The 21,303-nt window shown below is 39.7% G+C and overlaps 1 protein-coding gene across 3 annotated transcripts in view; it reads left to right on the forward strand.

The window, feature by feature from the left end:
* The window catches only part of ATP8A2 (ATPase phospholipid transporting 8A2), a 353,217-nt gene that overhangs the window by 136,636 nt on the left and 195,278 nt on the right, over positions 1–21,303 (forward strand). For all 3 annotated transcript variants that reach the window (XR_012622101.1, XM_074815984.1, XM_074815985.1), the window contains one exon: positions 9,057–9,229. Coding sequence is in view for 2 of the 3 variants with exons in the window: in XM_074815984.1 (XP_074672085.1) it covers positions 9,057–9,229 (173 nt within the window). In the remaining variant the exon portion in view is untranslated. The remainder of the gene's footprint in view (positions 1–9,056; positions 9,230–21,303) is intronic.

Below are 21,303 nucleotides of genomic sequence, written 5' to 3' on the forward strand. Positions count from 1 at the left end.
GTTTTCACTGAGTTAGTAAACAAAAGAATATCACTGCTAATATTTCTACTTTTGGCTTTACAAGAACCTTACAGGTGGTAGGTTTTCATATGGAGCTGCCTAGTTTGTCTCTTTGCATATTACTGAGATATTTTGGTACATAAGTTTATTTTCTAGGAGTCACCTTAGTCTTATTTCTCTTCTTGGCTCTTCTGCTATAATACCATAGCTTGTAGGTCCCAATATTAGTGCTGTTGCTTCAGAGATGTTCATCTTGAGACACTAAGTCCCTCCTGACTCTCAGAGCTTGTATGAGCACCTGATCACACATTCCTGCTTTTCTAGTCCTTTATCCTGGCCTCTTATAAAAGAAACTATAGAAAAAAAGGAAAGATATAAGTTTGTATTATTGCACAGGGGTGTTCAACCACATGAACACAAGATGGGGAGCAGACAATGAGTGGGTGGGTGATAAGCTGAAAGAGTTAAGTGTTGTGTGGTGAAAAAGGCAAGAAAGTATGGCACAGGAATATAGCCTACTCCGTGCAACACATACTGTATCTCTATTGCATGGTGTAGCTAGGTCATCAGACTAATGCCCATACTGCTGTCAAGTTTGAATTCCTTTTTTTGGCACTGTGAGAGTTTTATAGGCAGAAGAAAACCAGGGTAGTTTTGTGGATGTTCTTAAGAACATCCTCGTTGAGAAAGTATGCAAAAGCTTGTCTGAGAATTTTTGTGAGTAGAACATGGAGGTCCATGTTACTGTAGAGTTGATTGTATTAGGCCATACATATCCTCTTACTAATACCTCAGTCATTCCAGTTCTACTGATGCTTTGAGTTTCCATTTAATTGGCTGTAAACTATGGCTTTGGTCTAAGTTTTTCATAAGCAGGTGACACAGTGCACCTAGCACACACTACTACGTTTTAATTTGTATTTGTTTCTGCAATTTAGCTCTAAAAGTACACAGAAGCAGGGAAAGAATCAGCTGTTTGAAGGCTGATCAGTTGTAGGAAGTCACAAAAGAGGGGGAGCAGAGGAACCTGACCAACAAATCCTGCAGTTGACCTTGTTCTATGCACAAGTAGTCTTTACGAGGCTTTGTGGCAATGTACTTTGTACTCTTGCTTTTAACTAGATCTTTAGAAGTTGCCTGTCTGCTTTCAAAAGTTGAGGTCGTTTGTCCTAGTCAAGTTCAGTGCAAAACTTGAAAGACTGGCAAAAGTGAGTTCTGGAAATAGTGGTATTCTTCAAGAGAGGTTTCAAGGTTAGCGCTTGTACATATGCTATTTATTGTAGAAAACACTTCCAGTGACTTTTCTGCCCAACAGGTGTTGCTCTAAATACTTGTATCATGTTTCACCAGCTTTGGTTTAAACATCAGTTTGTCTTGCCTTTATGTTCACTATCCCCATTCTCCTGTAAATTTGCTTCTGCCAGATGTCCTTACAGATCCCTCAGGTACAGTGACGAGACAGTTTGAAGTGAAAGACTTAGAAGCTTTCCCACATGTTTGCTAAGTTGCAATTAAGATACAGTGGAAAATTTTCCATGAAGTAGGGTTGGCAAGTGTTACCTTGAATGAGGTTATACAATGAAGTCCTTGCTTTTTGTAAGTCCTCCTTGGAACATCTTTTCATTTAACACTGGGCGGGGGGGCAGGGGGCATGGCTGGTGTTTTGACTTGAAACCACTTTTTTCAGAGCAGTAAAAGAATCGTTATGTGTCATTATTGACATTATCTGTGAGTAGGAAGGAAACAACAGAAGTCATAAAAAGGAAATTACTGGATTGGTAAAATAAGTAGAGCACTTCAGTGTACTCCAGAACAATGAGTTAGCAGATTAGTAGTTTATATTGTATTTATATTGTATTGTAGTTTATATTGTCTTCCAGACTCAGTGATTTGGAAATGAATTATAGGAAGATAGAAGAAGTTAACTTGGAAAAAAAATCTTTAAACTGCTCTAGCTAGCAGTACTTCCTAGACTTACGATAAATATAGCAACAAGTAGTATATATAGTCGAGTTAGTTGAGTTAAGCCACTGTGTTAGTTTAATATCTCTTACTGCAGGACTTTGTTCTGTGAGGATCAGTAGCTCTTCTGAGATGGAGGAAAGGCCATGCAAGAAGGGTGCGTGAAATGTAGATGCCCAAGAAGGCCAGGATGTAAGGCTGATTTAAGCTTAGTGAGTGTGTGTGTCTCAGAGGTCACAGATCTAAGGCTGATTTAAGCTTAGTGAGTGTGTGTCTCAGAGGTCACAGATCCAGGGGTGAGTAGCTCTCTTCACCTAAAGAGGCCTTTCTGTCTACGTGATGCTACTTGCCATTTAGTTTCCTTCCCAAGACCCTTTGCCTTGTGGGCCATGTATCACTCTATGCTTAGAATGGAACATGAGTGTAGCTGGTGCACAAATAAGGCTTCATTTCTGTCTTCTGCTATCATCTCAGTCACTTTGTGAGCCTTTCCAGGGAAAAGCGGGGGAGGCGAGAGAAGAGATTTGGAGCTGATCTTCTTAAGGTAATTGTCCAGTTCTTCTCTGGGTATCAGCTTGTTTAAGATAAATTTAGCAAATGGCTGTTATCCTGCTCAAGTTTTTTGCATCCAAAGTCTTTGCAAGTCCTACAGACTTTTCCTTGGCAAATATCTGATACTGTTGTTCTATGTTGGATACCAAATTGCCTCGCACACACTAACATTTCTTGCTGTAGCATGCAAACTTCCCAAGCTCTTGTGGGATGGAATGGGCTTTATGTTGTGCTGCTGTTAAACAATGACAAAAAAAACCACCCAAACACCCAAAAGCACACAAAAAACCCATTAAGGTTTTGTCACGTAGCATATGTAGTAATGCTTCTAATGTTTTCATTACAGTACAAGAAGTCAACTTTTGTTTTCAGTGAAGTCAGCAGAGATCTAACTTAACTCTGACTGCATTACTTCCAGATTCACTCTAAGCATCACGTGAAAATTATTAGTATTTGTTCTGTTAAACTACAAAATAATAGCCTGGGAAATCACAGAATTTGTTTGTCAGTTTTGTTATTTAAATACGGAGTTGGGCATAGCAGAGTTTTTCTGAGGCTTTAGAAAGTGAGAATATACAAACATACCATTAAAAGGTTTGTTAAAGATTCCAAGTGTGCAGTCCAGAGAAGAGACCACACAAGTCTGCTTCAGGATGGGTTTTTTTTCTGCCTGTCAAGAAATTATACTCTGCTATGGATATTTATAATAGTGTAATAATAATGTTACTCCCTGTTTTGGATGGAATCTATGCACATACAGAACAATAAAATATGAAAGTTTGTTTTAAGATAGTAATGCAAGTAAATGCTCAAGGTCTGTATTTGTAGTTGTGGCTTGTTAAAATGGCAATGGGAAAACAAACAGGAAAAGCAGGTGGGGTAGGTTTATTATTATGGAATATATTACTGTCTCGAATTTAACTCGGGCATAAACACCATAACACTCACCCTTAAATGCACTTGTGTGACTTGAATCTAAAAATATCAACAATTTTAACTTCTCCATGTCAAATGTGAAAAAGTAGAATAAGAATAAATGAAAACTTAATTTCTTTAGCTTCCTCAGTTTGAGGTCTGCAGTTGACTTTTTGCAGTCTAACTGATGTTTTAATGTTTGTGCTATGAGGCTTTGATTTTCTTGGTGGTCTTGTATGAATGGATCCTTAAGCCTTTGTGAAGCTCTAATTAAACTGATAATGTGGCTCTCATTCAACAGACAGCTTAAGCATGTGCACGTCTCCTGCTGGGTAACAAAGTGTCCATGTTTATTTGAATACCGCACCAAATCAGGGCTATTAAACTGATGGACTTCTCAGTTGAAGCACCTTCTGACCTTTAAGTAAAACTGTGTCTGTCTTTTTCATATTTGGTGGAAATTTATCTTATATGCCAGTATGATGAGGTCTGATTGGAAGGTTTCCCCAGAGAAACTGGATGCTCTGTGTGTCTAAAGGAAATCTTGAGGGAGGGAAAACTTTAGTTTATTATGGATAAGTAAAGTGCTTGTAATGTTCGCCTCTGTAATATTCTGTTTTTATCAGAACTCCTGACAACTTTCCATTTACTCTTGATGGGTACTCCGGTAAAAATGGCAGGTGTATTCCACAGGTCATTTATCCAGATATTTCTTATGACTACTATTGATTTCTGCTCCATTGTGGTTGTTTTAGCAAGGGATTCATTTATTCTTGCTTGATGTGACTCAAACTTATCCATTGACATGAAATACAAAGTAAAAGCTAGGTATCAAAGTGGAGATTTCTACTCTAGTTGTCAGTAATGAGTTGCCCACAGAAGGATATAGTTGCCCATGGTTTCCAAATGTTTGTTTATCTGCTTATTTAGGAAGTCTTTCTTATATACTCCGTGAGATTTAGGGCCCGTTTCTTTTGCTTAATTACACTGGCCTACAGGAGCAAGTTTGTTTTCTTTTTTAAAACATAGCATTTCTTAGTAGAAGAAACAGAAATAATAATTAGTGCTTTTTTTATTGTATAAACTATTAGGTTGTATGTTAGCTATGCATGTGGAAGAATATATTGAGTGTGTTACAAAATGCTGTTTAAATAAGCTATTTGACTTGTAATCCCTGATTTATAGCTCTTTGGGGTATTATTAACCCTGTTACTAATTCTGTGACAACTTGCAAGGTGAGTAAGATCAGTGACCAGGGTGTGAGTGAATGAGCCTTATCCATAGCCATGATAATAAGCTATGGAGAAGCTAGAATCCCATTTGATGATAAAGATCACCTTTTATAAATCTTTCTGTTGCCATGTGACTGCTTCTTCAGGGCAACAGATGACAGATATGGAATAACCCTTCTGAACTTGCCCTTGGCTTCTCCTCTGTATCTGCAGAACGGGGTGGTTGGGCCCTGGCCCTTCACCTTCCTCTAGGTCAGGTGAAGAAGCAGTAGGAAAATGAGGGGTTTTGCCTCTCAAGTGCCAGAAGGGCTAGACAGAATAAGGGCAGGCACTGTCTCTGTTGGTTTCAAATAGTCAGAGAAGTTTTTAATCCTGTGGGTGGATTCAGGAGAAGGATGGGGAGTAATTCTGTATTTGACAGCCAGAAAAAAGTTTGAGAAAGACTGAGACAAATGAGTAAAGAAAAAGAACTGGCACTTATTCCAAGATCCCAGAGGTAAGGGTTCTTGGGTTAGAATTCTGTTATTGATGACATTACCCAAACTGTGTCTCTTACAGCATCCTCGGGATTTCTGTGAATGCTGTCACTGCGTAGTTGAACTAGATAAAAGCTTTCTTTTCCCAAGACATGCCCATGTCCTGACACGAGTCTGTAGTGGTTTAAGTATAGCCTTTGACTTTGTGTTAAATTTTCAGGTACTGTGTAAATAAAGTGTGCCATGAAGTCATAAATCTAATACCTCACAGCTTAACAGTAAAGCAGGTCATTCTTGTAATGAAGAAGGTGAAAAATGTAATCTGTGTCTGAAACGGCTGAATTGTGTGCTCTGTCATACTCAATCTGCAAATTTACCTCCAGTTTGGAGCTAGTTTCTTAGTAAATCAGGGTGAGTTTTTGACTACCATACCAATGAGTGGGGCGAGAGGAAAATAAATTGTTAAGGAACTTCCTCTCCCCTTTTTTTCCCCCCTTTGTGTGAAAGTGGCCTGATTCTCCTCCCACCTGTTTGGCCCAGGAAGGTTCAGTCATTCTGGCTACCTGATCCTCATCTGCTCAGCAATGCTCTTTTTACTGTTGTCATGTCCTCAACTTCACCACCCAAAATTCATTTGATCTCCAGTGTTTCTTGGAGTTTCCTCCTTGCCTACATCTTGTTCTGCATCCTGCTTTGCTCTAGAGAAGGTGTGACCTCTGCTCTTGCTAGCTTTTTGATCCCCTTCCCATTGCTCTTGATGGTAATTGGGCATCAAGGGCACTCTCATAACAGACCCTGTGCCTGGATCAGGAGGTCCCTGAGCTGCCAGCTGTGGGGGCCCAGAGGCTCTTCAGGGAGTGCTGGTATGTGCTTACTATATTCTTGCACTCATTTCTGGCTGATTGCTTTTGGCCACAGACATGGTCTAGTTTGAGTGTGGCTATTTTTGTCTTTTATTTTACTAACTTTTAGTGTAAAACCAATCTAGGCAAGCTTCATAACAGCAGATGTCTGCAAGTGCTGCCATGTTCAGCAGTTTTGCAATACATGTCAGACTTCATCATATTTATCGAGTTTTGTATGAGAAACATGATTCAAGGCAAGCAAAAACCCATAGCCTCTAACCACCACAGTACACTCAATCTTGCTGCTTGGTGTGCTGTGGTGGCTGTCTGTCTTGACAGAGGTCAGATCAAGTTCACTCAGTATTATCCATGGAAAACAGTTTTCAAATTAAATAATTATTTAATTTGGGAAATTAATTAATTTTTCTGAAACAAGGTGATTCTTGTTTGAGCTGAAAATAAAAAGATAAAGGAAAAACATCCTTTACCATGATCTTATGAACATGGGCATTTAGAAGTCACTGCTGTAATGCTGTAGTAGAAATCTTTATTAAAAAAAGTAAACCAACAGAAAGGGAACATGTCATTGCTGATTATTTCAGTAAAACATTATTGGAATGGTCAAAGTCCAGAGTATTTGGGATTATATTACTGTTACTGTGACGGAAGTAAGTTTGGACTGGTTGAGGTTGCTGATGGTTATGGTCAGGATAGCTCTAGTCAGGGTGAATATTACTATTACAACCTTGTTAAAACTTTGCCAAAATGGGGAGAAGGAGGAGAAGTGAGATGGAGGACAGTGTTATGGTATGCAGAAACCGGCTCTTCTGATGGATGCAGTCGGAGATGCCAGAGCAGTGATGGTGGCTCATGGGACTGTGGCTGTTGTGAAGCTGAGAAGCACCAACATGTATAACATCTGAGCAGCCGTAATTTTATTGTGAGTGTGAGATAACTTCAGTTAATGTGGTCTTCCTGAAGTGTAGTAAGGAGGAAAAAAAAAAGGGAGTGGGAAAGGTTTTCTACCTGAAGCCAGAAGCACCACCTATGGTTCTTCGTCCTGGAGGGTGCAGAGTAGCACTCAGTCTCCAGCAGTTTGACATGCTGAACTGATTTAACTCTGCTTTTCTGAGCACTGTAGTACTGCCCATCTGGTTGGGTGTTCTGGGTGCCTGTGGCAAAGTGTTGGGGGCTGCAGGGGCCTTGGTGAGGAGAGGCCAGCACTGCGCTGTGCTGGACACAGCCAGCTCTGCAGGGCACAGCTGAGCCCCTCAGCCAAGATGGTGGCACCTCTGGGAAGGTGTGGTTAAGAAAGGACAAATCACTGCACAGATGGTGAGGAGCGAGGGGAAAAATGTGAGAAACAGCCCTGCAAGCCCCCAGGTCAGGAGTTTCCCATTACTTCATTTACAGAAAAAAAAACCCACCTTGGTATGACATTTCTGTTCTTTAGAGTGCACAGGAACAATTTGTGAAAGCTTAAATCAAGAAATAAAGAAGCCATGGTACTAGGAAGCTCTTCGTGTTGTTTTCTCACATCTCTTCCCTTCGTGAGTAGATGCTGGAGAGATCACCGAAGGAAGTGTTTTAGGAATGTAAACTTTTTTCCCACTACTTTAGTAGGGCAATATGGAACTGGAACTTTTTGTCTCAGATATCTTTGATGTGAAAGAGATGCCACTTTAAATACTTGTTTTGCCATTTTTGTAAGGGGGTTCATGTATGCAGCTTTATATACATCTTTGGTGGTTTGATCAACTATGTGCTAAACCTCAACTCTGGCTCTCAGCTGAACATAGAGAAATCCAGACTCCATATCACTGCTGGCCTTCACTGAGGTAATCTGGGCCAGCAGGTGTATAGTCCAGAGTAATTGGTTTAGGTACCTTTTTTAACATCTGTCTGTTAAACTGGAGGTGCAAATAGGAAATGCAGCACTTGGCAACAGTGTTTGGCTTTGCGATTCTCTGAAGAAATCTGGTTCTATAAAGTGATGAATGGGTTGCAGTGAGGCATAAATATCACATTTTAATCTGACAGTTGTAACTCTGTTCTAGTGGTGTTTTCTTTTCATATTAAAAAAAATATATATTTTTGCTTAGACCAGCACAGACAGATCACAAAATTAGTACCTTTAAATATCAATAAGCAGAAGCATGTGTGACACTTGGTTTAGCACAATTATTCAAAGCTGCACAGTTAAGATAAGCAGGAGTACATTTTCTCTTTTTTTTTGATTGGTTTAAGAGTAGAGAGAACATGATAAACTGGGTGAGGATTTGCTAAAACAGAAAACAGTTATTTTTGTATATGCCACTGATACTTTTTTGAACAAAGAGAGAAACTGAAAAATTAGAGTCCAGCAGTTAGGGATCATTTGTCACCTAAAAGCAGTGTTTGACTGCTTCTGAAGTCTTTGCTTCTCATATTCTGCCATCCTATGTCCTGTGTGTCAAGAAGTCAAAAAGTCTGTCAAAAAGCATGTGTGCGCTTCAGAACACGAGCAACTTCTTGAACCATTTAGCAGTGGTTAACTTAGCTGGAACTGATGGTTAAACTAACCTACATGGGAATGGGACAGAATGCTTTAAGTGTGAGTTTCACTGCAGTAGGAAGGTTGAAATATTTGGGGTGACAGTGAATGCATTTTTTTTTTCCCCAGTAGCAGCTGTCAGTGAAAATATTTTTAGTGTAGGGAGTACTGTTTGAATAAATAGTAACACTTTGAATGGTGTCAAAAGCCATGAAAGGCATTACGTTATACTTGCCCTACAGTTGAAAAGGATGTATCACAACTGGGGGCACGTGTCATGCAAGGAGTGTGTAGTGGAGATGCCAGAGTCTGCACTGAAACAAGGCATGTGTTCCTAGGCAAGTGGATGCAGCTTTTGCTGATTTGTGACCCTGATTAATATGTCTGTATGAGGTCCTGTTAAAACACTAACTGATGTCAGTGCTCGTTTTGGTGTGTGTATGCTGTGCTCTGTTGCATAGTCCAGTGATGTCTTGCTGTAGTTTGGATGTGCTTCTCTTATATTAGGAAGAAACATTATTTTTTTCTGTTTATTTTTCAGGCAACAAGAGCCTCTCTGACTCAACATTGTACCAACTTGGGGGACTCGCTGGGCAAGGAGAATGATATTGCTCTGATTATTGATGGCCACACACTGAAGTATGCCCTTTCCTTTGAAGTCAGGCAGAGCTTTCTGGACTTAGCACTATCCTGTAAAGCGGTCATTTGTTGCAGGTAAGAAATTCTGGGACTACTTCTGGTAACAAAATGGAGACAAAACCTGTGAAAATTTATCTAGTATGTTAACTTTCCTTTCATGCCTATAGCGCTCACAGAAAATGTAGAAGTATGGGAAGTAGTGTGATATTCAGGAGGAGGCAAGCTGCAGTGGTGAGCCACTTGATAATTTTTCTCTGCTGTGGATCTATTACGAAGCGAGGCTGTGCTGGGAGGAGTAAAGGAGGGCTGTAGAGAGGTATTCCTTTTATACCATATAGATCTGTGAAAGTGTTCATAAGGCTGACAGTCTAAGACTTGAGCTCTTTGTCCTACATGATGCTCTACAGTGCAACAGTAGAGCTTGTACACCTTGAAGGTGAACATCAACTGCATGTTACCTCCTGGAGGTAGAACTCTCCTAGCTCTTGGAAGTGGCCTCGTAAGTATGCTGGAAAGCAACTTAGTAGCTTCTTTCCTCCTCCTATGGAGGAGGAAGCAAGTCCTTCACTAGAATTAAGTGCCATGTAATAATGCAATTCCCTCTGCCACAGTCAGTCCCAAATGAGTTCAATCTCTTTTATAAATGATGAAAGATCATGAGAAAATGTTATGCCTGATTACCTGATTATAGTAGACACTGATGAGGAAGAGTGGTATGGATGTGGTCATTTGTAAGCAATAGGAATTGGGTAGCAAGAAGTTCATGTGATTGTTCAGTTCAGCTCTAGAGAAGGTCTCTGGATGAATTCCAGTTGTCATGACTTAATCAATTCTGTATGCTATGCAAGAATGTGTGTAACAGTGCAATTTGCCCTAGGTTCAATGTTGGACTATCACTTGCTCTACCTGACACTGGATTTAGCTGTACAGATGTAGTCCTATGTCATGACTACTTCAGAAGGAACGAAATAAGAGCCCCAAGAAAATTAAAAACAAAAGCTGGCCTGCTTTACTTTCTGCATAGCAGGAAGACTGCATAATTTTTAACTTTGAAAATTACGCAGCTTTGAAGACTGTGTGTGTCTGTGCATTGATGTGCTTATTGCTGGTATTTGGGGAGAACTGTAACCTCAAAGGCCTCTTTGGTGTAGATGGACAGGAAGTTTTATTTGCATTCTAGAAGCAAGACCTACTTTGTGGGGAGTGACTATATGGAGACCTTGTACTACTGTTTTGCGGTCTTTCATATCTTTATATATGTGCACATTAGCATACAAATACTGCATGGCAAAAGCAACTGCAGTTCATGCACCTGCAGTAGATGAACCCATTGGCTTTATCCATCTCCAGTTTCTTCCAAGTGCTGGGACTCTTGGACTGGTGTACTACAGGGTACAGTACTGGGGCTAGTGCTGTGCAATGTCTTCATTAATGACCTGATGATCAGATGGCCTATGCCCTCAGCAAGTTTACAGAAGCTGGGAGTAGTGGCTGATACACCAGATGGTTGTGCTGCCATTCTTAGGGACCTTGACAGGCTGAAGAATTGAACAGAGCGAAATCTCATGAACCTCAAGAAGGGGAAATACCAAGTTCTGTGCCTTGGGAGTTAACAGCCCCATGCACCAGGAAATGCTGGGAGTTGCTGGGCTAGAAAGCAACTTTGTCCAGGAGGATCCTGCAGTCATGGTGGACAAGCTGACCATGAGCCAGCAATGCATTGTAGTTGCGGGGGGGCGGGGGCAATAGTATCCTGGGCTGCGGCACAAAGAGCATTGTCAGCAGGTTGAGGGAGGCAATTCTTCTCTATTCAGCACTGGTGAGATCACATTTGGAGTACTGTGTCCAGTTCTGGGATCCTCGATATAAGATACAAACAGGTTTGATGGAGAGAGTCCAGTGTAGGGCCACAAAGAAGATTAAGGGACTTGCATCTTTCATACGAGGAGAGCTAGGAGTGTTCAGCATGGAGATGAGAAGGGTCAGAGGGGTTCTTAGCAATTTGTATAGATACGTAATAGGAGTGAATGAAGATGAGGGAGCCAGGCTCTTCTCTAGTGCTCACTGGTAGGACAAGATGCAACTGATGAATTAAAACACATGAATGTTTGAACACAAAACCCCCCACTATTTTACTGTGAGGGATGGTCCAACACTGGAATGGGTTTCCCAGAGAGGTTATAGAATCTGTTCTTAGAGACATGGAAAACCCAACTGACAGCATGGTGCTGGACAACCTGCTCTAGCTGGCTCTGCTTTAACCAGGGACATTGGACTAACTGATTTCCAACAGTCTCTTCCAACCTGGGTGAATCTAGGATTCTGTGACTGGGGACAAATGTGTTGTTTTTTCCAGCCAGTGCTCGTTGCCTTTCATTCAAGTCCTGTTCTAAATGGTTGTCAACTGCAGTGACTCTCCTGAATTTTTTATTTAATAGCAATTTTTTGCAACTGCTGATTGATTATTTTGAGGGTGTGGGGGGTGGGTGGGTAGAGGGAGAGGGCATGAGATGTTAGAGGTGGGGTCTGACTTTGGCAGCTGTTCTGTGAGAGTGAAGAAGAGTGTTTTACAGGAGGGAGCTCACACAGTTGCAGCAGTCTTCTCTTGAATGCAACAAGCCCAGGTGTAGGGCCAGTAAGAAGGTCAGCATTCTCTTCTTTGTGCAGAGTTACTTTGGGCTTAGAGAGCACCAAGTGCCCTATTTTGTACACTTACGCTGTTGTGTTTGTGGGGAAGTTAACAAACATTGAGCAGATAGAAAGCTTACTTGCATACTCTATCACAATGCTTCGGTAGAAAGCTTTCCAAGGCAGTTTGTTAGTTTATTTCTCAAATATTTGACAAGATAGGTCAAAGACCTGTGTAGCTGAAACAAATCATAAATTGCAAATTACTAAAATTATGCTACATTAATATATGTAACTAACTGAAGATAAAGGATGGTGCTGTTTTGCAAAGAGATGTGTAATACAGGACATTTCCTCTCCTGATATTTCATGACCCAGCCAACAGCAGTTTTAATTATAAGTGAATTAGCAATTGAGGAACAATGCAGAAAAAATACTGTGAAGTGTAATTCAAATAAGGAAAAAAAATGATGTAATTTAATAAGCTTAAAAGAGGAATAAAAATAACTGAGTTTTAAATCCCCAGGGAAAAAGAGGAATGCCTTTTAATAGCCTTTAAGGCTTTGCAGGAACCTTCCATTTACTTGCCAGGTGCTTGTTACTGAAGAAAGAAAAACATGGTTTTTTTTCTACTCTGGGTTGTTTTTAATTGTATTTTGTGTGTCAAAAAGATGGTGCAGTTAAACTTCACAGGAAAAAGTTTTAAAATGTAATTAGCATAGCAAGAGGAAATTTCAGATTAAACAGTCTTCAAACAAAAATGTTAATTGGGAAGGGGATCTGGGTCTTTAAGCATCATACCATGAAGTTTAACCTATCTGGGAGGAGTTACGTTACTATTCTCAACATAGCATGAATTCATGGGACTTAATATTTCATAAATTTACTAAAACACTTTCATTTTCTCTCGGGAGTTTCAGCTGCATTTGCCATTCAAAGATTTTTTTTTTTTTTAATGTACTTAAGATATACTGTATATTCGTGTGCTGGGCTTTTGGCATAAACTGTAGCTGAACTTGATTCTCAAGGGTAATCTCTTAAAATGAAACTGTAGTAAACCTGGCCCCATTTTGCATTAAGAGGGAGAGATGGTATCTTCTGATGGGGGTAAGTCTTCCACTGTTACAGTGTCTCTGACAGGCCACTGGCACAGTGGAGGAAAATATACCTCTCGGGAGACTTGGTGAAGCTTGCAAAATCAAACCAAACAATTCTTTAAGAACAAGCCATGTTTGTTAAAAGCTTTTCCAGAGACTGACAGATCTTATTATCTTCCCTCACACTGACTGGGATTTCTGTCTGTCAAGAGCAAGCAAAACTTACTTTTCAGTGGAAGTAAATGTTTGGAAGGCAGTTGAACTCATGACTTCATTTGTGAGATCTGAGATGTTGATTGTCTCTGGTTTTCAAATGTTCCTTTAAAGGACCTGTTTTTATTGATGTTTTGTGAGAACAGCAAAATGTTGAGGCTTAGGTAGAAGCGAGATTATTTTTTTAGTAACAAAATGGAGTTTTATCATTCATCTAGTGTTTATACCTCTTAGAAAGCTAGTTTGTACAGCAGATTTGACTGTGAAAGTAGTAGAGAAGTACCTAACTTGTATGTTACAGCAGTGTATTTAATTCCCTACTGAAGAGCTTGCCTTGAATTGAAATATTTGTAATGGAAATATGTGGTGTTTCAAAAATACTTCTTTGGTTTTGGGAACAGTTTTTTTTTGTTGTTGAATAGAACTTTTCTGCAGGTGATGTCAGTATGGTTTTGCTAGCTTTTAGGTATGAAAGGTGTGCAGTTGTTGAGTATCTGAGCATTGACTGCAGGACTTCTGCCCAACCTCACCAACTAACTTTGTTAGGTGGTAGTGGCAGAAACTGCTCTTTTTAGTACCTCGAGTAATAGTGGAGCTGTAGCAGTAATGGTTAGGAACTGAGGAAAGTCGTAAACAAGGTCAGAAAATGCATGTTCTTTAAACAACCCCCCAACAGCAACAAACCCCCCCTGTTTTCCCACTTGCATTGCTATTTCAAATAGTGTGCAGAGTGGGTAGGGTGAGGACATGAGCCCACAAACATCAATCTGAGAAGAGGCAATAAATGTTCTGAAAGGAACATACCCTTTGACTAGAGTGTGTCTGCTTGCGTGTTGAAAGGGAAGGGATTTAATGAACTGAAAACAGAAAGTGGGAGAAAGGAAGGAAAAACCCAGCCTGTGAAGAGTACCTGTTGCTAATTTAGTGTCACTTCGTCAGCTAAGTAATGAGACGAGAGATGAGGAGACAAGAGAAAAGTTGTCTCAGCACTCTGAGTTGTAAGGCCATAGCTTGCATACTTTTGGTCTTCCGTCATCATTTGGAGGAGACATTAATAATATAGCTCACAAAATGAACATCTGGAATACCTCTTAAATATTTATGCCCCTAAGTCTTACATTGTTCCTGGTGTTAGTATCTGACAAAGTGATTATTCTGTGCTGTAGTTCAGAATGTATTTATTTATTAGATCAAAAGTGTCTTGTTGGCTTTCATTAGATGAGATCCCCATTCCTGTGACAGAAAATGGCAATACAATTCTGATTAAGAGCATGCAAACAAATTCTAACATTAATTGGTCCCAGTGAAAATTACGGATGTGTTACATCTTCCTGTATGTACATCTTATGTTTTCCCTCATCTGTCACCTACTAAATTATCAATGCTCATTCTCATGTTCTCTTTCTGACAACTCATGACAGCAATATTCATCTCATGACTTTGAAAACCATGAGGGAAGAACTATTCTGGCAGCTTCAATGTTTGTAGATAATTGAAGTAGGAGTAAGGTTTGGGGTTGCAGCATGATGTGGTGCTCTCTGCACTTTTGAATAAAGAATACTCACAGATCATTAGAAATTATTGCCTAAACTGCCCAGTCTGTATGCAGGTAAGTATAAAGCAGTCTTGGGACATTTTCTTATAATTACTTGTCTTAAAAGCTTATTGGCTGCTTTGCAAGAGCTAAGTGAACTTGAAAAATACCACCAAATCTGTGTTGGAAAGCCAATACGGGCAAACTTTAGGAGAAGGCTGGTCTTACAAATTTTGGTAATTGTCTTGTCCTTTTGTGACAGAGTGAGTTTCTGCTGAATGTTCTGGCTTCTGTTTGGTTTTGGTAATCACTGTCCTGAGCTATGACAGTTCCCAAGCCTCCCTCTAAATTTAAATCATTCAAACATGTAGCTAGTGTTCAAAGGGGAAAAAAATTACTGTTACTTCCAGTTATTTGTTTGATCAACTGAGAACCCAAGAAGCAAAGCCTTGACTGATCCTAGGTGCATTAATGTTTCACAAAAATGTTGCGGTACCAGTTAGATGCATAAACCAGGTAAACATCCCAGACTCAGTGTAGTCCTCTTATAAGGATATACATGTTTCTCAAGTCGGAAACATCTGTGAATCACTTATTCACTTTTCGAGGGCTATTTTTGTTTACAGTAAAAAAAAGTACTTAAAGATACTGTTTTGACTCCTACAGTTTGGTTTTTAAATTACACAGGTGAAGCATGTTTCACTTTCTCCCTTGGGTAACTATTTAATTGCCTGACAGCCTGAACTTCAATGATTCCTGCTATATGGCCAAACATTTCTTTTGCTTACCTTCACGCCATTATTTTTACCGTGACTATACTTAGAATTATTTTCCTTTTCTTGTTGTTTATTTGAGATGAGGAAATATTTCAGACTAATCTCTTAAATTGAATCACTATTCCAGTTTCCATTGTGTTTCACAGTTTGGCAAAATGTTTGCTCTTTAAAAGTTATTAATGAGAAACAGTTTGAGTAACTTTGTACTGCGTTTTTGGAACTTATATGCTTCAGTTCAGATCGGGTACCTGTTTTTAGTGTTGGGTTTGGTTTTATACTGGATGACGATTGAGTGACTTCTCATGCCCATAACTGTGATTATGCATAAAATTTGTTCATGCAATATTCTACTACATTGACTTGAACTTCCTATTTCTGTAAGCATTCTTACTAGCAAATTCATTTCCCAGCATGTATTTGGAAAAAGTCGGGGGAGATGAATACAGCTAAAAGCAACTGACTTTCTCTCTTTAGAAACAATTTTGTAGGAAAAATACTGTATGTCCTGATTAAAAACTAACAAGTTTCTCCTCCAAGTACTGTTTACCCTATCTGTTATTTTTAAAGTTCATCTGCCTTTTTGCTTTGTGAGCCTAGTATTTAGGTGATCAAAATCTTAGTATTTCACTTGTATCTCATAAAATGCAAGTGAAATTTCTGTCTTGAGTAATGGTGTGATAACTGTCTCAAACGGTTCCAAATGGTATCGGTATCAGTTTCTTCACCATGCTGCACTACCTTGTCCAAATTGCTACCAGTCTTTTCAGTTTCTTAGCAGGAGCAGCCAGCAATGCTATGTTTAGTAATGCAGTTCCCAAATTGGAAAATAAACATTCCATAGATACTGCACATGAGAAAGCACTATGTTGCTGGAACGTATGCTATTTTAGAAGAAAGATAAAACTGTGGTTTGGAATACTTTCTGTTCCATGAGAAATTCATAGTACTGGTATATTTTTCTTTCCACAAGTGTTACTGTGTTAACCCTTATATTCTGGTCAACTTCCAACTTGAACAATTACTTTCTTAGTGAAATTCCCCCTGCCTTCTCTGTTGAATATAATGTTCTTCACTTCCTCTTCAAAGCCGCTCTGCGGGTGTCAATGTGAATGCTAATGGTTGTCACATTTTAACTCAGAGGTACTACAGCAAGGTCCTGCTTGTGAAAACCAGCTCTAAGTATTGATGTGACTTGGTTTTAGCCTTCTGGCTTGTAAAAATAATTTTGGAAGTGTAAATGTTATCACCACTGTCTTAAAACAAAATGTGTAGTTTAGTTGTGGTTTTCTGTGGGGGTTTTTTTGGGGAGTGGTGGGTGGTGAAGGTGTTGTTTGGTGGTGGTTTTCTTTCTTTTTACAGTTGGGAGATGGTGTATTGACTCTGGGCTTACACAAGTCCCTTCAGTTTGCCAGTGCAGTTGTAAATTGACTTTAACTTAGCTGTCAGCAAAATGTTTGAGCTCTTTCAAGATGGCTTATGTCACATATGTAATATGTGGTTTCTGACAGGCTGTACAAAAACATTCATTTGTGCATATACTTTTGTATCTGCTAAGAACTGTTTCTTATTATGATGAAGTGTATAGGCTAACTGCAGCTAAGGGTCCTGTCTCAACTGAAGCTTCCCCCCAAACTGAAATTTGTCAGACACTCTGATTCTCCAGTAGACGTCAGTAATGCAGATGTTTCCTCTTCAGGTATTCTGGCATGATTGCACTCTTGACATAGTTGTCTTATTTCTTACAGCTTCTTGCTTGTGGCACCCAATACCCCTTTCCGGAGTTCCTGGAACAGTATGTTGCCTGCCAGGGGTGACTGAATGTTTCTTAGGGAATTCCCTGCTGGTCCATCAGGCTGGGTGGAGGCCAAGGGTCTGGTGCCTTTCTGCAGCCTTGCAACTGGTTTGTAAAGGCTTCTGACTGCATAGAAGAGATCTTTCATTTCTTGCTCACCGATTTGCAGCTACAAAGAAATATTTTTCCTTTCTGTGTTGCTCTAATGTTTTTTGAGAATGTTATGAGGGAATAAGTAAGTCTCCTCACCTTGATCATTGCTTACTATTCTGGATTTCCTTGTCTGAATATTGAGTAGTTATAAAATCTCAAAACTTGTCCTAGGAGGAGAGAATTTGAGGATACTGATTGCTTTCATTGACACAGTTATTTTTGTCTTTCAAAATTAATATTTGAGTTTTGCTGGTACCCAGATGCATGTATGTACAGAAGACGAGGACCTCTAAAGACTGTGTGGTGTTGTACTGCATTCAGAAACAAGACACTCAAAATAACTGTAATATCTCCCCTTTCATAAGATTCAGCAAAGTCTTGTGCTTTATCCCAGAGGACCAGCTTAAATATTGTATTTTTCCATTGTTAAAAGTATTGGATATAAAATCAGTCAGGAACAGTCTGTTCTGCAAACTTAATACTGCAGGGAATTAACTTTAGAACTCTGGGCTTTAGTGCACCGTAGTCATATGTGGGACACTGAACTGGTAAAATAGCTCTGGTAGAAGTTTCCAAAAGTGCTTAGTGTTGGTGGAAGCTGACTAGAGTATGACTAAGTTCAGTAGGAGCATAGCTGAATCCGTGCTAGATAGTTGGAAAAATCTGCTCTTGCACTGAATAGAATGACTGGGCTTAAACTTACTTCTCTGCTGTTCATATCTCTGTAGTCATGGTAATTAAAAACAAAACTATGCTTTGAGGGAAATGTAGTACACCTGGTTTGATTCAACAGGCTAGAATAGGAAGCAAACTCTTCAGGTTTGTGAAGAGGCACTGGCTCCAATGGGTTATGCAGTTTTTGGCACACTTAGGTGCCTGAAATGTGGCAATATCTATAGATTTGTCTTTTCTTTAACTGTGTGAGTAAATCCCACCATGTTCTGCAGGACAATCAAGGCTGTCCAGTTGGAAGTGACGTAGCAAAATAGCCATTCCTAGTTGATGGTGTGATAGCTTTCGGGGGGATTTAGACTTTCCTTTGCACAGTTGCCCACAGACAGGGGAAATAATTCTTTGCAGGATCTCCTATGTATTGTAGTCCGTTATTTGCAACAGTCCTCTGTAAGTGATGCTCACCTGCTCGTGCAGAGCAGTACTGAACTCATTCTTCAAAAAATAAAAACCTTTCTCTCTGTGCCAGTAATTCTCCATAGTACTTCTAAGAAAAGGCAAACTAACAAATGTGTGAGGAATACCTGGACTTGCAAAGATATACTCTAAAACTTAAGGAACAACTCATTTTCTGCTGTAGTTGAACTACTGTTCAGCTTAAGAGAAGTCAGTGTTCTGAACACCACCAGCAGGGTTGAAATGGTACAAACTTGGATTCTGCATTCACCTTTAGGCTTTTTTTGTGACCTCTCTGAAAAATCAGGTTTAGATAGCTGCATGCTATTCTGGGAAGGCTGCTTTGATACCTCCTTTGGGCACCTGTGTTGCCTTAAATTTTCTTCTACTCTTTTGAACTTGCTTCTCCCGTAGTGTCTAGAATAGATGATACAATGATAGATATTGAAAATCATAATTCTTTTAAAGTCTTGCTCCTTCATATCCCCTTTCTTTTACTGTTTTCCATGTCATGACACACACTTAGACTTTAAGTTGCTCAGTCTCACAGGTTTTCTGTCATGTGTCATTTCATAAAATATGCATTTCTAGTATTGTTTTGATTATGCCCTATGTATACTTTTGTGTACAACACACCGAGCCTCAAGTTCCTACAGGGAGGTCTTTAATCAGAGCTTCTAAACCTGTGTAGGATGTTACCTGTGGTTATTTCCCTACATGTGATCTTGAAAGAGCTATTATTTGTGGGCCCCAGGAAGGAAGAACTGAGAAGTCTTAAAATGAACATAAAAACCTGTGACATAATCAGCATGTTATGGTCTCAAAAGGAAGACAAGCTACTGATTGGATGCAGGTGGGGTGAAGACATATGTTTGACAACTCAAATGCCTGTCATCTTCCTGCAAAACAGTATCTTTTTCTTCAGAAGCGTGTGCTGAGCATTCAGAGACTGCTGTCTGAAGAACTGATCATCCTGAGTGGAGAGGCAGGATTTGGCAGCCTGTGCAGTTGCAGGAAGGCTGCTCTGATATGTATGTGGAACCATTTGCTGTAGCTCACTTTGCTGTAGTCTCTTCCCTTAGCTTTACTCTTTTGTTGGTAAAGTGTTAAGCTCAGAACTGCCTGTACTTGGAAGGTGGGGGGTCATTTTTGCATGTGATACATTCAGTGTCAAAATCAGTGCCACATTTCTCCAAAACTTTCTAATCTCCATGTTCCTCACCCTGCAAGTGAGGTACTTCTCTATGCCTTGGTACTGGGTTGTACAAACAGATCATCCAAATCCAGTCTGAGTTGTGTGATGGGTTTCTCAGAACTGTGGGTCAGTGATCTGGTCCAGAAGATGCAATGACTCTGCACTGCCTTAGTCATAGGAGTGTGTCCAGAGCTGAACTGTAGTGACATAGAGATCACTGCCCAAGGATTAGATGAGTGCATGTCTCTGTTCTGAGAGCTATTTATAGGACCTTTGTGTATTGTTCTTCTCTCTCCTATCCCCTAATGAGTATCTTTAAAACTGTTAAACGTAGCAACCAGTTCATAAAATCATCAGAATTGGTGTAGACATGTTTTGACAAAAGATTTGCCTCTAATTTTTATAAATAGAAGGTAGCTGAGTTGTTGGATTTTCTGCTATTCAGGTCATGTCTTTATAACTGTTGAATACTGGTTGGTATAGCAGGAGCCAGAATGGGACTAAGTTAATCTTGGAGTTGGGGAGCAGCAAGCAGCTGCTTGATTATTTGATAGTCTGAAAGATGTTTGTAGCTGCATTACTGTTGATTAAGAAGTTCCAATTGCATCTTAGAAGGAAAAAAAATCAAACACCACTTGTAAGCAGTTCCCTTCAAAGCATCTGACCCCTTTGCTGTTAATCCCTGGTGCTTGTGACTGTCCCTGCACTGGTGCTGGGTGGCTAACTTTGCTTTGTGTTTTCAGTACAACTGGTTTTAGGAGTCCAAGGAAGAAATATGTGCAAACTTTCTCCCTCATTGTTTCTCATGTCTGTTTCTTTTGATAACCGACATGTGTGGGCTGGAAATCTAAGCTGTCCAGGGATATTTTGTTAGGATAGGCTTTTAAAGGCAACATAGAATTAAGCTTTATCCTGCCCAAGTGTAAGAATCTAATGAATGTTTTTACTTTAATTGCTGAGCTCAGGAGTTCTTAGCACATTCATGCGATTAGTTGATTTTTGTTTGGCTAGTTGAATGGGTAAAGTACCTAGTGATGATTTAAGAAAAAGTGGCTATGTAGCCCACTTCATGCTTGTTTAGGAGAGGGCTGTGCTGGGAGACTGTCCTGCTGTACCCGGTCAGGTAGAACCCTATTCAAGTGTGTTAGGCATGTCTGCTTCTAGTGATGAACTTCAGGTCATACCTAGTGACTTGCTGTTCTTTAATTGTGTGCTGCTGCTACTAACTTTTTTGCATTTGATAAGTCAAAGGTATGGTGAATTAATTTCAAACTACTGAATAGATACTCTGAAAACTGCACACTGCTTTTGTGAAATTTTAGTACCTCATTGTATGGCAGTGCTTAGAAACTTTGAGAATTTTATTTTTCTCCATGACAAGGTGACTGTTACTCACATTTTGGACTTCAGTTTTTAGAGTTTTAAAATATTAAGTACCTTCATATTTAGAGAGTAAATATTGCATGACTACTTTCAAAACAGATGACTAAATGTGATTCTCTGGTTTGTAAGAACCTGGCATGTATATGCAAGTGTGTGCAAGGTTCGTGCCAGTTGTATGGACAAGAAGCTGCAGACCTGTTCTTCCTTCCTGTGACCACTTAATGTTTTTTGAAATGCTGTTACTAAGCTG

Source organism: Strix aluco, chromosome 2 (assembly GCF_031877795.1).
Source record: "Strix aluco isolate bStrAlu1 chromosome 2, bStrAlu1.hap1, whole genome shotgun sequence".
Classification (NCBI taxonomy): Eukaryota; Metazoa; Chordata; class Aves; order Strigiformes; family Strigidae; genus Strix; species Strix aluco.